Raw genomic sequence first — 16,666 nt, 5'->3', positions numbered from 1 at the left:
TCAAGGGAGAGGTGAAAAGAGGTTATGCAGAACAAGCAGTGATAACAGGATGATGTCACAGGTGTGCCTCAAAGAAGCCCCCAGTGAGTTCGGCTCATAACCACTCTACAGTGATTTACTCTACCCTGCCAACGCCAGCTGGAGAAAGCTGACACAGCCATAAGCCTTGGGCAGGCACTGTAAGATCTTTCTCCCTCCAGTCCCCTGCCAGCCCCTCCCCTCTTCAACCACTGATCCCTGCCTCAGAAGCCAAAGTGTGAACAGCACGTGTCTGGATTTCAGAAACCTGCCCAGCAGTTGGAAATTCCCTTCCGCGTGTCAACTGTTGCATCTGCTGTTGGCACTTGGGGCAAGGGATCACAGGGGCATTTTCTGAAATAAGCTTCAAGATGGGAGTCCTGTATCTGAAGAGGGCCTAAAGAAGCCAGAAAACTGCAATTACAGTAAATAAAATTCTAAATATGTGACAATCTGACTTCTAAACTGAGACATACAAGCCAACAAAACAGCTCTAAGAACAGCAGAAGTCAAGAACAAAAGCACAGAGCACCCTGACTAATGGAAAAGATTTTATGGGCCAACAAGGGTTCACCAGATATGTAATGTAATGTGGCTGAAACTAGAGAGCACTCTTCCAGATCTCTAGCTCAGACCCTTTTGGTAATAAATGGTTTCTATCATTTCAGCTGCAAGCTTCTCTTTACCTTCCTTCCCCACCCAAGTAGTCTTCCCAGTAGTCTACACCTTGAACACCTTTTGGTAAAATTTTTAAATGTGAACCCAGTAACACCATCTGCCATAAAATTAGACTGTAGGAGCTGGAAAAAGAGCTACTCTTTGGAAAGCAGCCCACATGCCCTTGCCACCCTGAATACGGGTGCCCCCGTCACACTGCTCCAGGCAGAGCTAAACAAATGCTCAAGTCTGATGGTAAAAAGAAAAAAGGTGTCGCAGCATTTTCTCTAGTAACATGCCCGGCAGATTAGGTACCTTGATCTACTCTCCCAAGGAAACAACTAATTATCCTGGAAAAGGTATTTTAAAAATCTTTTTAGAAAGCATACACGAGTTAGGAAATTAAAACGGAATCTTCTGGTCAGAGATTGTGTAAAGATGGGAAACTAGAGATAAAAGTGTGCATGCAATACAGGCAGACTTTACCCTAAGACCATTTGCCACCTGATGAACTTGAGCTTTGGTTTCCAAAGCTTCATGGGTACAGCTAGCCTAAGAGGGTGCCCAAAATCTCTGACATTAAGCTGGGATCCTAGAGCACTACATCCAAGGTGTGAGAGTGAATCAGAAATAACCCTCGGCCCCATGGGGCGCCCGGGTGGCTCAGTCAGCTGGTCATCCGACTTCAGCTCAAGTCATATGTGATCTCGCAGTTCGTGAGCTCCAGCCCTGCGTTGGGCTCTGTGCCGACAGCTCAGAGCCTGGAGCCTGCTTCAGATTCTGTGTCTCCCTCTCTCTCTGCGCCTCCCCTGCTTGCACTCTCTGTGTGCCTCTCTCTCAAAAATAAATAAACATTAAAAAGAAAAAAAAAGAACTAACCCATGGCCCCTTGATAAGACAGTTGGAAAACTATGTTAAACCATAGGGCTGAATAGAAGAGGAAAAATATTACACTGAAAATATGGACCATGCCCTAGCCCTCACAGGAGTATGCAGCCTGAATTCACATAACCTGAGTGGTCTGTAAACCCTCAAGCAGGTATTTTAATTTAGAATGATTATTTTAGATTGCCCACAACAGGCTGTGGACAAAAGCAAACTCAAGTCCTTTTCCCAATTTTCATCCCAGATTTCCAAGCACTCCCAATAATGAATTCCAAAGAAAATAAGAAAAAAATTTTAATTGCACAGGAAACAAGGCACAGGAATGACAACCAGCAAAAATAAGAGCTTAGCAGAAAGTTATCTAAAAGGACCCCTTATTCATAGAGTTTTAAATAACCATGTTTAGTATATTTTAAAGAAATAAAAGACAAGCTCACAAATACGTCCAGGGAACAAGAAATTACAAAAAAAAAAAAAAAAAAAGAGTAGATTTGAACAAAATATATCTGGAAATAACAGCATATAACTGAAGTAAAAAAAAAAAAACTCAGTGGGGCATATTTAGCAGATTAGATATAGCTAAGGAAAGATTCATGAACTGAAAGACAGAGTTAAGGAAATGATCTGGAATGCAGAGCACAACACAAAAAGTCATAAAACTGAAAGAGGTTTAAGAGACACTAAAGACATAGAGTAAGGTCTAACCTCTGACTAACTAGAGTCACAGAAGGGGAAGAGAAAGCATGGGCTGATGTCATATTTTTAAAAAGCAGCTAAAAGGGGCGCCTGGGAGGCTCAGTCAGTTAAGCATCCGACTTCAGCTCAGGTCATGATCTTGCAGTTTGTGAGTTCGAGCCCCGCGTCGGGCTCTGTGCGGACAGCTCGGAGCCTGGAGCCTGCTTCGGATTCTGCATTTCCTCCTGTCTCTGCCCCTCCCATGTTCATGTTCTGTCTCTCTCTCTCTCTCTCTGTCTCTCAATAATAAATAAACATTTAAATAAAAAAAGCAGCTAAGAATTTTCCAAAACTGCCGAAATCAACTCACAGATAGGTGAAGCCCAACAAATCTCTAGCAGGAAGAATAAAAAATAAATCCAAGCTTAGACAAATCATTAGAACTGCAAAACATCAAATATTAAAAAAAATTTTTTTTAATTTTTAAAAGACCTGGAAAGCAACCAGAAAGAACAGATTATTTTTAAAAGAGAAACAATTTGACTGATGGTTGGCTTTCAAACAGCAATGGTGAAAGCCCAGACACAATAAATTATCTTAAATGGGGACTGAAGAACAATAGCTATTAACCTAGAACCCCATTACCAGTGAATAGAGATCCTTCAGGAATAAGGAACATAGGGTGGCTATTTTCCTGGGTGGCTCAGTCAGTTAAGCACCCAACCCTTGATTTCGGCTCAGATCATGGTCTCACCGTTCCTGAGTTCCAACCCCACGCTCGGCTCCACACTGTGTCAGCGTGGAGTCAGCTTAGAATTCTTTTTCCTGCTCTCTCTGCCCCTACCCCACCCATGCTCTCCATCTCTCTCAAAATAAATAAATAAACTTAAAAAAATTAAGTTAATAATTTATTTATTTAAGAAAGGAATAAGGAAAATAAAGCCTTGTAGACAAATAAAAACCGAAAAAATCTGTCATCAAAAGAACTTCGCTAAATAAATTCTAAAGAATATACTTGAGGCAGAAAGAAAATGATCCCAGGTGGAGGTTATGAAATGCAAAAAAGAATGAAAAGAAAAATTTAATCATAGTAAATATGAGTGGATCTAAACAAGCATTTACCAACAACATAATAACAACAACAACAACAAACAGCAACAATTTGTCTTGTAGGGTTTGAAAGGAAAAAGACAATTCAAATACATGACAAAGCAGCTTATAAACTGGAGAGATACAGTATAGAATTTAAGTATTCCATGGCCCTTGTATTATTTCGGAAGAGAATGAAAATACTGAATAACCTGACTTTTGGCAAGGTAAGTGTATATGCTCTCATTCCTAGGGTTAATCACTAATAAAATAAAAAGAAACAAGTAGGGAAAGGAGAAGAAAGAGTGGGGAAAAAAATCCAAAAGAAAGTAAGAAAGAAGAAAAAAGGGAACAAAATGGGTATAAGAATGGGAAAGCATTAGGGGAAAATATCTGCAAAATATATATCTGATAAGGGGCTTATATTCAGATCACAGAGAGAAATGTTGAAACTTAATAATAAAGGCAAACAACTTGATTTTTCAATGGGCAAACGATTTAAGTAGATACTTACCAAAGAAGATATACAAATAGTAAATAAGTACATGAAAACTCACTCATCATCCTCAGTCATCAGGGAAACACAAAATGAAATTAAAACCAAAATGAAATGGCACCACATACCCACCAGAACCACTAAGTAAAGAAGACTGACAATACCCAATATTGGCAAGGATGCAAAGAAATTGGAGCTCCTACACCTTGCTGCAAGGAATGTTAAAATGGCTCAACTACTTTGGAAAACAATTTAGCAGTTTTTTATGAAGTTAAACATACACTTTACTGTATGACCCAGAACATCTACTCCAGGGTATTTACCCAAGTGATTAAAATATACGTTTACAAAAAGGCTTTCATACAAACATTCGCGGCAGTTTTGTTCATAATAGCCCAACAGTAGAAACAACCCAAACATTTATCAACAGGTAACTAGATAAACAAAATGGTATTATACCCTCACAGTAGAATACTATTCAGTAATATAAGGGAATGCAGTACTGATACACAGAAACAACATGAATAAATCTCAGACACGTGAAGCTGAGCAAAACACGAAAGAGTACACATTGATTCCATTTATATGAAACTCTAGAAAAGGCACATCCAGCGTATGGTGACAGAAAGCGGGTCAGTAGTCTGCCTGGGGCCAGGGGTAGGAACGGAGGTCAACTGGCATGAGCACAAAGAAAACTTTTCAGGATGATGGAATGTTCTGTGTTTTGATTGTGAACATTAGTTACCTAGGTATATTAATGGGTCAAACTCATTTAAATACATTCTTAACATGGGTTCATTTTATTGTGTATATACTTTACCTCAGTAAAAGCTTATTTGTAAAAAATAAGACCGTATAGGGGTGCCTGAGTGGCTCACTCAGTTGGGCGTCTGACTCTTGGTTTCAGCTCAGGTCATGATCTCACAGTTTGTGAGTTCAAGCCCCGTGTCCAGCTCTGCACTAACAGTGTGGAGCCTGCTTGGAATTCTCTCTCTCCCCTCACACTGTGCCCCTACCCCAGTCCCTCTCTCTCTTTCTCTCTCTCAAAATAAATAAACTTAAAAAAAGAAATAGACAGTATATATAAATCCAAATACTCTAATAATTACAGTAACTGTCAACGGATTCAGTGTTCATAACAACCCCAAAGAGAAAACTCAAATGCCCTTAAACATAAGAATGGGTAAACTGTAATAAATGAATAAAATGTAGTATTGTAGCAATGAAAATGGATAAACTACAACCACACACATCAACATGGACAGAATTCACAAACATTACATGGAACAAAATAAGCCAGAGAAAAAAAGAATGTAAATAACATGATTAAGCATGATTCCATTTATATGCAAGCAAAACCAAACTATGTTTTGTTTAAGAGGACGTACTTATAACAACACTATAAAGAAAAGTAAGGGGATGAACTCCACAGGTCAGGTTGACGATTACCTGGAAGGGTGAGGGACAATTACCTGGAAGGGTGCACACAAAACACAACAGGGAATTTCTGAGGTGCTAACAAGATTTTATTTCTTAATCTAGGTAGGGGTTCCATGTGTATTCACTTTATCATCCTTTCAAATGCTTTATTCTCTCATCCTCTTTTCTGCATGAACAATGTATCCATTTTTCCCTAGGCCAAAAATAAGAATCACAGTCTCTTCTAAGAATGGCATGTGAGGGGCTCCTCAGTCGGTTAAGTGTCTGACTTCTGCTCAGGTCATGATCTCAGGGTTACGTGAGTTCGAGCCCCACATAGGGCTCTGTGCTGACAGTTCAGAGCCTGGAGCCTGGAGCCTGCCTCAGATTCTGTGTCTCCCTCTTTTTCTCTGCCCCTCCTCCGCTCGTACTGTCTCTCTCTAAAATAAATAAACATTAAAAAAACTTAAAAAAAAAAAAGAGAATGGCATGTTGAAAAGCCTCTTTTGAATTTATTTTAATTTTTAAAGTTTTATTTATTTATTTTGAGAGAGAGAGTGCAGGAGAGGCAGAGAGAAAGGGTGAGAGAGAGAATCCCAAGCAGGCTCTGCTTGTCAGTGCAGAGCCTGACATGCGGCTCAAAATCACAAACCGTGAGATCATGACCTGAGCTGAAGCCAAGAGTTGGCCGCTTAACTGAGTGAGCCACCCAGGCGCCCTGAAAAGCCTCTATTTTAAAAGCAAGAGGGATATTAGAAAAGATTGTGACAGTAAGAAACAATGCTCCTAAAAAGTCCTTTAAAAGACAGAGATAGAAACACACACAGACACTACATTTCCCAAAACAAGAGAAAGACAGAAAATTACTTGTACCAATCGGTCATTAACAATGCTTTCCAGGGGCGTCTAGTGGCTCAGTGGGTTGAGTGTGTGACTTCGGCTCAGGTCATGATCTTGTGGTTTGTGAGTTCGAGTCCCACATCGGGCTCTGTGCTGACAGCTCAGAGCCTGGAGCCTGCTTCAGACTCTGTGTCTCCTTCTCTCTCTGCCCCTCCCCTGCTCTCACTCTGTCTCTCTCTCAAAAAGAAATAAACGTTAAAGAAAAATTTTTTAATGCTTTCCATTGTGAGAGGGAGATTCCCTCTTATCCATGAGAGTAGTAAATATGGAACCTCAACAACAATCTTGATATCCCTAAACCATATCCTTCTGCCAGCTTATTATCCGTGGTCCCACTAGAGGCTCAAGTAGCCTAGGAGAATTCTGACCCCCCAACTCCTTCATCTCTACTTGCTCCTCTTCAGTCTCAAATCAGACTCCAGGATCACTTTTTGCATCAAAGAACAGCAGCTGCTCAGATTTTGGCGGGGTATCAGGGGATGCTTTCATTGTTTAACTGTCTCAATTAAGTCCAGGGAAGTTTTTCTGTCTTCTGATAGGGAAGGCTGGACACTTAAGACCTGGGTGTAATTTATGTAATTTACAGCCATGCAACCTTGATTAAGTTACTAAAACTTTCTGTTCCCTTTCAGGTCATCTATAAAGTAAGTTACAAAATATCTGTCCCACCTGTCTCAGACAGCTGATAGGAGAAATCAAATGAAAATACATACATAGTAACTATAAAATGTCATCAAGTATTAACGGGGTGTCGTTTTGTTGTTGCTGTTATTGGTCACTACCTCTGAAAGCCACAATTCTTCCTCAGACCATCATCTAGTTGATTAGGATACAAAGTACAACTTACTCCCTCTAACCACATCCCCAGAACACACCTACTTCCCCTGTGTCTTCAACACATAGTACCTATCTGGCCCGAGTCCCCTGTAACCTACCCATTTAGAATTTTTCTCCCCAGGAAAAGCTTAAAGAGAACTCAGGAAAGGCAGCTGGAAGTCCTGCTGCCAACATTCCGGTCAGTAATGTCTTCCTTTCAGAACAAGTTCTTCATGGAGCAAAAGAAAATCAAATTGGGAAGCTGTAAAACGGCAGGAGAGATGAGCTATCTGGCCCATTTCAGCTCCCGGGTTATGATGGGATGTTACACGTCAGCACTCCAAACCAAAGAACCAAAGACACCAACCCACAGTGTCACACTGGGGCAAACACAGAAATCATTTCTTCAACTGACACGTAAGAGGCTTACTTTTGTTGATATGACTGAATTTTCTCATTTCTTTAGCTTTTCATAACTGTTTCTCTTTCCCAGCCTAAAGTAACAGTCGTTCTAAAAACAAGGACCCTGGAAATCAGAGTCAAGAAAGATAGGGAGGTCCCTTGACATACTCACTTCTTTAACTTTTCCTCTTTTCCAGGGAATTCTAAGGGAAGAAGGCTGTGCTAAGCAACCTGTTGATAGTTATATCTCCCCCAGAGGGATAGAGGGCATAGCTGAAGGACGTGTCCTCCTCTGGCCTGCCTTCTAAAGCCTAGCCTCTTCTGACCTTCAAATCTATTTCTCACAAAAATTTGTTGGCTAAGCTGGCTCTCTCTTTGTTAATTTACTCTAAACTGAGCAGTTCGGAAAGTGAAGGTCAGGCAGTTCTGATTACCTGGAGAAATCTACCCATAGATTCTTTAGGAGAAAAAGCCCAAGGGCTTCTAGCACTAGAGATATAGAAGGAGAAATGAGAGGGACAGTTTGTACAGCTAAACTCAAGCCTAACCCCTTATGAAAGGTGGATTTCCTGTACAACTGTTCTGACAAGCAGAGGATTAGGCACTTCATACATTTTGCTTTGGTAAGAGACTCAGACAGAAGTGAACCGCCACAGAGGAGCAGACTGCTGTACTCAAGGGCTGTAAGGTGGATGTAGCTGGAAATCAAAGGAACTTTGGTTGTGAAGCAAACTTCTCAACTAGACTCAATCTGCATACACAACAGCAGCCTGAAGGGGTGGGTCTCCACCTCAAGCATCCCAACACCTAGGTTAGCCACTATCGGTCCTAGCTGTGACTCTCCATCCCTTTGGAGACACACATGTGGCACTCCCCCTACCGCCTCCAATTTAGGATTCCTAACAAACCATAAGAGCAAGCCTAAATGGTAACACCAGTCCAGCCCTACCTCAATCCCAGCCCCTACATGTTCCCTAAAAGCAGGGAGCACCGACGGCACACACAAGAAGTGTCTCTTGGGTGCCCTCTTGCTGCCACCAGAGCACCATTTCTGCAGGGCTGAAATGGAGGCCTAGTCTACGAACTGGCAGAGGAGGAAAAGGAGGAGGAAAAAGAGGGGGCCAGGGCACAGAAAAGGGAAGTTATTCCAGTGGTGGCCAATGAATAACATCCAATGATTTATAGGAAGTATAATCCAATAATACAGTAAAATAAAACAGTGTGTGCCTGAGATGGTTTTGATTCCAGGAATTATAAAACATATTTTTTTTTTAAAAAGAGAGAGACCAAGAGGGGGTGAAAAAAAAAAAAAAAGGAAGTGGGGGGAAGGCCAGATTGGACCAAATTGGGCACAGATGGGGGATGCAATGGGTTTCAGTGATGCCCTACCACAAACGTTGCTTCAATTATTCCTCTTCAAGAAACTCCAGTTTATTTCCTTAAATTACAAAATTAAAAAAAATTAAAATTCTTGGAGTGTTTGTGGTTTAGATCAACAGTTCACCCTCCAGCATCACGTCAGTCAGTCAGATGGCCACTGAAGTGTTAAATGCTGAGGCACGTGGAGAAGCCCCATTTCTCCCTTCAGGCTCAAGAATGCTGTAGAGACATTACCAATTGTGACATCACTCTGGGAACCACCTATCTCACCACCACCCATCACTCGCCAAAGGACAATTTTGGACATGGGCCAAGTAAGGAACACACTGTTCAATGAGAGCTGGCTTTCCCAGAACTATGGCCGCCTTCATCCATGCATTCAACAAAGGCTTAGTGCCTAATAAATAGCAGGCACTTTGCTAAGAGCCCCCAAACATCCTTCAAATTCATCTGTCCCCAATCACTTCTGTGCAGGATTCTAGACTCTATAGTTCCACTGAAGCAGAATTTTTGCAAAGGGTCCATATGAGAGGAGGAGATAAAGGTCTCCCCCCACCAATGGCCCTCAACCCATGCATTTTTTTTTAAGATCTTATTTTTAAGTTATCTCTATACTCAACATGGGACTCGAACTCACAGCCCTGAGATCAAGAGCTGCGTGCTCCACCTACTGAGCCAGCCAGGCATCCCTCAACCCGCGAATTTGAAGATCAATGCTGAGATTGGAAAGTTTAGATAGATTTTAAATGATGTGGCAAAACTCAATTTATTTTCCCCTGTGCAAAGAGGGCAAATCTGACCTTCATCTTCCACCTTCCTGAGCGCCAGGGTAAACTATAACCTAGGAAAAGGGGAAAGATGCCTTTAACTCACCACTTGCTAAGTTTTTCTCCTCCATTTTAACTTGGGAGGCATCCAAAGCTTTTAAACAGTTTTGTGTCTCTCTTGACCACAAGGAAAGCACATTTAAAAAGTAATCACACTACAGAGTTAGTAACAGTATCATTTCTATCCCTCAACTATTGGTATTTTGAAAAGAGGAGAGCAATACAAGGGTGGCACTGAACACACATACACAGACACACAAAAATGAATTAGAGGCATTAACAAAGAACATACTTTTTAGTAAGGACGTCCCTGTTGTTCTTCAAATCACACTCCTAAGGTACCACATCTACAAGGAAGGCCCAGGCACAGACTGAAAGGATCGCGACTGCCTTGGGGGCCACAGATCACCTCTGCTTCAGGCTGGAATGTTCCTTCTCCACAGAGTCCAGGAACTGACATACGCAAACACCCACCCAGAAGGACATGTCCAAGAAGGAATGGAAAGAAAAATGATGGCCCAGATGTTCTGTAACTTGCAGTGACTGCCAAATCACCAAGACCCCAAGCACCTGGGAGGGCCAGGCAGCATCAGGCCCTTGCTTCCCGGTCTCAGACAGTCAGGGTTCCGTGTCTGGGTGGCGATTCTGACAGCAAGCAGACTGGCCTGGAGAGAAGCCTTTAGAAGGGCACCAGCTGACAGGACTTGCGGGCTGAACACTCAGGGCTGATTTATCACTTCCTTACTCATAAAAATGTGATTCAAACTGCTGCTGATTAGTGAAGGATTTAAATCTTTACCCTGTCCCCAACCCCCTTCCCTCTCCACCCCCGGCACAGATGCTGCTACTCAGCCACAACACCCCCTTCTTGCCACTGTCCGTGCAAGCACAGCACAGGGGCCCAGAGAAGATGACTCATGTGCTGGGAAATGGAAAAGTGCATCTTCCCACCAACCAGCCCCGCTGAGTGCTCTGCTCACCCCTCTCCCAATGGCAGCCCACACAGTGGGGTCTGGACGGCCGCCTCAACTGCACACCGGGTACTTGGCAGCACGTCCGCAGAGCTCTCTGTCCCAGCTGAGTGTTATATCCTGTGGCCCGGGCTGTTTTTCCCTGAAACGCTCTTGGAGCTTCTGACCACCTCAGCTCCTACTTCCCTTGGCCCCAGCTGCCTCATGGAGGTAAGCGTCAGGACGAGGCCAGAAACGAGAAGGTTTCTTGAGAAGGTTTCTTGAGAAGGTCTCAAGTCAAGCACAGGCTTTGACATGTCCTTCTTGGCTAGCGGGTCCTCATTATGACTGACCACGGATGGAAGAGTCCTAAAAAAAAGAACCTTGGCCTGAAATGGGAGAACCACCTATTTTCTTCTTTCTCCATTCTCACCATCTCACCTTCCTTTCACCCGTATTTTCTTAACCTTTACATAACAGCAGCTACAAGAAAAGGACTCACTCGTGGCCTATGAAAAGGCCAAGGCATTCCTTTTCACGGAGCAGAAGCTGCTGACAACAGATGCTTCACAGGCAAGAGTTGCAGGTCCTTTACATTCACACCTCCTGAGACCACAGGTCACCTGAGGCCGGAACCACACCTTGGCAGAGGCTGCAGTTCTGTGACAGGCAACTCCCTGAACTCCGTGTTGCTGCTGGAGGGAAGCAGGAAAATAAACAGGAGGGCATCTCCCGAGTCTGGTGAGCCTCCCACTCGACAGAACCAGCAGAGCAACGGTGAAGGAATCAATCCCCCCTCCCCTTTGGACTGCAAGCCTCACGATGACAGCACTTCACAAACTTTATTTCCTCCTTCCTGGAAACTCCCGCTGCCTCCTCAGGAGTGCGTGCTTCCTCAGAGGTGTTCTCAGAAATAACGAGCCAGCCTCAAAAAGGCACCCAAGCCTCTGCATCTTGACTTCTGCTGGGAATTCTAAATGCTGTAGCAGGCAGCACAAGATGAGAAAATCCTCTAAGATTCAGATATGACTGAAAACGCAGGCGGAGCAGCAGAGGACCTTGCAGAGTGTCCCAGGAGGAGCCAAGTGTCGAGGGCAAGTGTGGCATACACTCTCATCTGCGGAGAAATCCACTCCCACCCCCCAACACCAGCGAGCTGAAGCATAACCCCCAAACACAAATAGGAAGGGAAGTAAATCCACCTCAGAGGGAGAAAGCACTAAGAAGAGATATAACAAGAGAACTGGCAACACTCTGTCCAGAAAGGCCAGGTCTGTTTTACAACAGAGTCTGCACGGGACAAATCCCACTTCTTGGCATTTCCGATAACAAGCGCTGAGACCAAACCGTCTCTGTCAATGCTCCAAAACGGTTCTTTGGCAGCATGGACCAAATAAACACACAAAACAATGTCACCCTCGCGCTGCATAGCTCCGTCAAGTCAAACCACATCATCCTTACCTAAGTGGGGTGGAGGGGAGGGATCCTGGTAACATCCTTCAACAGTGACCTGGTCCTCAGAACATTTAAAACTCCTGCCAATCAGCCCCTCCCTCCCCAGTGTTAAAAACCCCAGTGTTCAGAAAAGCATTTCAGAATGCACACCAGTATGATAGCCAAATTCTGGGCCTGGTGATTTTTGTGCTTCCAGCTTGAGTCACCAAAGCTCATCAATTCACTGTTCGTACTCCCTGGCAGGCTCCCACAAGGGATAGCCCATAGGGAACTAGACTTTTCCATATCGAACAAACAGGGTACATGAGTCCAGAAACAGCTATTCCCAATCCCTGCCAAGCGTATGGTCTCTGCAATGAAACATTTCAGCAATGCCTCTCCCCTGGGAGAGGCTCTGGATCTGCAGCCTCCGAGAGGCCTTGCTGCTGCCTTCAGCATGGCCAGATGTACAACAGCATCTCTGGGTTTGCAAATTAAGCTCCATACCCATGATTCCCTCCTTTCATCCCACCCAAGCACTAGAGAGTCATACAGATTTCAGAGAGTAGATTGAAAATCGGAGAGACACTGATAGAGAAGTGTGTCTGTGTGTGTGTGTGTGTGTGTGTGTGTGTGTGTGTGTGTATCAGGTGAATGGAGTGATATGGTACCATAGGAAAGAAGCTAGATTAATCTTTACCTGTGTAGATAAAGAAACGAGACAGTCCTTACCTTTCAACTGAGAGTTGTGCACAGCGAACATGTTGATGGTCATAAGCTGCAGCATGCGGGTACTTCCAATTGGAGAGGGGCTATGCTGCAGCAACACCTGGAACTCCTTGAGGACCTTCTCAGCCACCGCAGGGAATGTCTCCATCCTACAAACACAGCCAGCTCATTCAGGGAGGTATGTGCCCAACAGCAGTTGGCGTGTACGCTCACACACAAAATCGGCGCCCCCCCCCCCCCCCCCCCCCGTCCCATCCCACGGTGTCTCTCTGAAAGCAGACAACTAATGCCTAGGACGTTTTCTTTCACAAACCTTCCTGGTATCCTAAGGTGGCGACCACATTTAAGAGAAAGAATTGATCAGGGATGGAAACAACTCAACCTCTGGATAAGTTGCTCTGAGTTATTATGCTCTGGTATGCTATTTCCTAACCCCTGGCAGTAAGTGGATTCAAGCTGAAGTCAAAGTTTCTCTGTGAAACAATCGGTTTTTGTGAACAGTGAACGAATTTTCTTTAAGCTCTAAAACCTACATATTCCCCAAACTCTCTGGTATGAAAACTATTCTATAAAAAGAGGTTCATGAATCTAGCGAGTCCTCACTCGAGGCTTCGCTTCAGGAAACCAGACCGAGCTCTGCTGCTGTGTTTCAGGTGCTATCGCACTAACTGCTCTACCTAAGGATCCCAAACTTCCCCTTGAAGAATCCCTAGCCCAAGGGCCCTACTGATGTGTTTCAGTCTTTCCTGTGTTGCTGTCCTCCTCCCTCTCACAAGCCTCTGCTCATCAGGGTCTGTATGTTTTCAGGCCAGTGGAAATATAATGCCCTGGCCAACTGCCACTCCCAATACAGGAAGAGCCTGTAATGTAGGGAGGTAGAAATCCAGCCAGTGACCTAGGGCTCCTAAAGAGAGGTCATTCAAACCACTGCTTGCCAAATGTGGCCACTGGATCCCAAACAGTGGTGCATGCCTGGAGCTCCTTTGGCAACATGAACAAACCACAGCCCAAGTCCTCAGAAAATAAAAAGCAAATTCAGACTTGGTGCTAGAGAGAGAAACCAGGCACATGGGCCTTAGAGCCATGCCGAACAATTCGTGGTCAGCGAAGTATCTTTTATCCATCCTCAACCCCCACCCCCCCCCCCAAACAAACAAACTCCTTGTGGTACACTGGGGTAGGGGGGTGGGAGTGAGGAATAGCTCCAGGCGGGATTAATAAATAGCTTCTGGAAAGCCACAGGGAAGGGAATCCTTCTCAAAAGATACAACAGTTTCAGGTCCTAGAGAAAGGTGCTCCTGGTTTCACCTGAACCTTGGCCCTTTCCCCACTGAATAGTAGCCTCCATGGGTTAGGAAAGAAGCTCCAGAGCTTTCTGGCATTTTAGCAATCTTCATTCCTTGCCCTTGGATGGCAACTCCTATTACTGACCTCCTGGTACCCAGGAGTCATGCCACAGCTATGGGTCAATTACAGTTTATACTTCAGTTCCCTTCTCTGCTGAGCTGTCCTCATTTTCATTGGCACAAAACATGCCATGTATTTGCTTTTTTCCCCAACGTGCCATTTCAGTGCCCCTCCTCCCCAAAAAACAAGAGGGGAAAAAAAAGAACCTTGTTTTTCCTTCCAGAAGTTTCAGAACCATTAAAACTCTTGGTAGGTTTGGAATGGCAGAGAGTGATATGTTTGGGGCTGGAATGGATCCATTTTTCCCCATGGGCTATAACAAAGGTTTCATTTTAAATCTTGACACTGTGCAGCACTCTTTCTGGTTGGAGGTGGGGAGGGGGCTAGCACTTCTCATTACGAGAATAGCAGTGTTCACTCTGCTTGAAAAGCAGCCACAATGGGCAAGTTTCAGAGCCATGTGTCTCCGTGTTGAAAAGCAGTAGAGAGCCAGCACGGAATGACATGACAGAAATGTCACGTGGGACAGTCCTGCTTCGAAGCTGTGTCTGAGGAAGCCTCTTCCCTGGGGTGGAAATTGAAACAGATCCATTAACTCCCTAGGTCAGACTGGAATCTCAAACGAGCACCAGGTCAAATGTCCACATCTTTTTTTTTTTTTTTTAATTACAATAAAATCCTCCCTTTGCCTTTCAACTAGTTCAACATGATTAAAACAAAAGTAAACATCAAATACATAAGGATATAAATTAGAATACTTCAATTCTGAGCTACGAGAAGGAAGATGAATCCACTCAGACTACATCAGCTCAGGCAGTAACTGAGGGACGCACAGATAAAAGATCTTTCCTCTGGACTCAATCACAGGGTTTCTAGTTCCCAATTTTGTCACTAAATTGCTGATTTTGGCCTCAAACTACCTGTAAGCAGTTTTATGTTTCTCTTTGCTCCACCCATATCACAGAACAAAAATTATATTAAAGTGGAGATAAATACAACATACGATTTATGTTTAAAGTTTTATAAAATTATAAAAGCAGCAGCAACAGTAGCAGCAGAGGAGGAAGACAGAAAGCATAAGATGATAATTTATAACAGCAAAAAATTGGAAACAGCCTAAAATGCCCAACAATAGCCGATTATTAAGATGGCACATCCATATAACTGAATTCTATTTTTTAAAAGTTGTATTACATTTTTAATCATGTGGGGGTAAGTTCAGTATATATTAAATGAAAGCAGTTTTAAAGTAGTTTAATATCCCTTGTTAAGCATATTTGTAAAAAAAAAAAAATAAATGTGGGGGGGATATGTATAGAAAAAAAGATAAAAATATATGCCAAGTGTTAAGGATGGAGAGTTATCTCTGGATAGTGAGAATATGGGCAATTTTTTATTTCTTCTCTTGTTGGGCTTTCTTAGTATTTTACACCGAGCACTATAGGCAGTAAATAGATTTTCCCTACAATGAATACGTCTGGCCTTTGTATATAAAACATTTATAATTTTAAAAATAAATCAAGACATAAACATTGCATTTTTCACAATTCAAAGACCAAAATAAATATATCAGGCTTTGAATTCCAAGAGACCTTGAAGTTGTGCAAACAGCGTGACTAGGCAAGTAAGTAAAAGTTAAAGTGGTAACTTTAACCAAGGCAATAATGGGAGGCAAAATCATTCTATTTGTCACAAATCAAAAGTCCACAGGCTGCCGGCTTCCCAACCTCTCTCAGGGGAGTCAAGACGCAGGTCTGATCAGCCTCTCACCAGGAAAGCAAGTGTCTGTGAGGAACCATGTGGGATCCCTGACTCAATCCCTCTCCTGCGCCTGAGAGGATTCGGTCCCTATCCTTAAAAACTGCCGAAGATACAATAAATTTCAGGATGAGTGTTTACAGACTGCTTTCTGAAATGATCTCTAGAGACACCCTGTCTCATTTGAATGGCCATTTCAAGAAAGTTGTCTTGCAGACAACACTGGGACCTAAATCGGGAGTGACTCAGTGACTAACTGGGCAGGACCCAACCTCTCCAATGCTGAGGAACACAGAGGGGCTAGATGACACTCTCTGCAGAAAAGAATCAAGCTCCTTAACTTTTCTCAACTTCTTAATTTTTAAAAACTAAACAAGATAAGGAGCAATCCAGTAGCAAAACAAAAACAAACAAAACTAAGCCATGTGACAGGGTAAAAACAAGAGGAAAAAAAAATTCATAGTGCTGTAGAACATAAGGACTGGAGTGGACCTTGGACATCATCTATTTAAACTACTGATAAGGAAACTGAAGTCCAAGGAGGCTTTGACTTGTTCCCTCTCGAGGTCTTGTATTTAGTCAGCGGTAAAAAAAAAAAAAAAAAAAAAAACCTCTTGTTGGCACCTGAGGCCATCTAATGCTCTTTTCCCCTGGACACTGAGGAAGGAGGGCCATGATGCACACAGTAGGCACTCAAGCAGATATGGATGCCATTTGGGACACCTGGCACAGAGAAGACACAGGCCCGGAGAGCAACGTAACCCGGGGCTTTTCTCAAAAGGCAGGCGGGACAGTGGATGTGTCTTCAGCTGCTCCCCATTACA

General features: G+C 43.4%; 1 protein-coding gene across 5 annotated transcripts in view; it reads right to left on the bottom strand.

Moving 5' to 3' along the window:
* The window catches only part of SMG6 (SMG6 nonsense mediated mRNA decay factor), a 228,090-nt gene that overhangs the window by 159,494 nt on the left and 51,930 nt on the right, over positions 1-16,666 (bottom strand). For 4 of the 5 annotated variants that reach the window (XM_047832481.1, XM_047832478.1, XM_047832480.1 and 1 more), the window contains one exon: positions 12,681-12,826. In XM_047832481.1, coding sequence (XP_047688437.1) covers positions 12,681-12,826 — 146 coding nt within the window. Of the gene's footprint in view, positions 1-8,746; positions 8,867-12,680; positions 12,827-16,666 lie in introns of those variants that run through there. The other variant, XM_047832483.1, reaches the window with a different exon arrangement.

The sequence above is a fragment of the Prionailurus viverrinus genome, chromosome E1 (genome assembly GCF_022837055.1).
Source record: "Prionailurus viverrinus isolate Anna chromosome E1, UM_Priviv_1.0, whole genome shotgun sequence".
NCBI classification, from domain to species: domain Eukaryota; kingdom Metazoa; phylum Chordata; class Mammalia; order Carnivora; family Felidae; genus Prionailurus; species Prionailurus viverrinus.
Note: the sequence above shows the minus strand (reverse complement) of the source record. Positions and strands in the feature narration are given on the sequence as shown.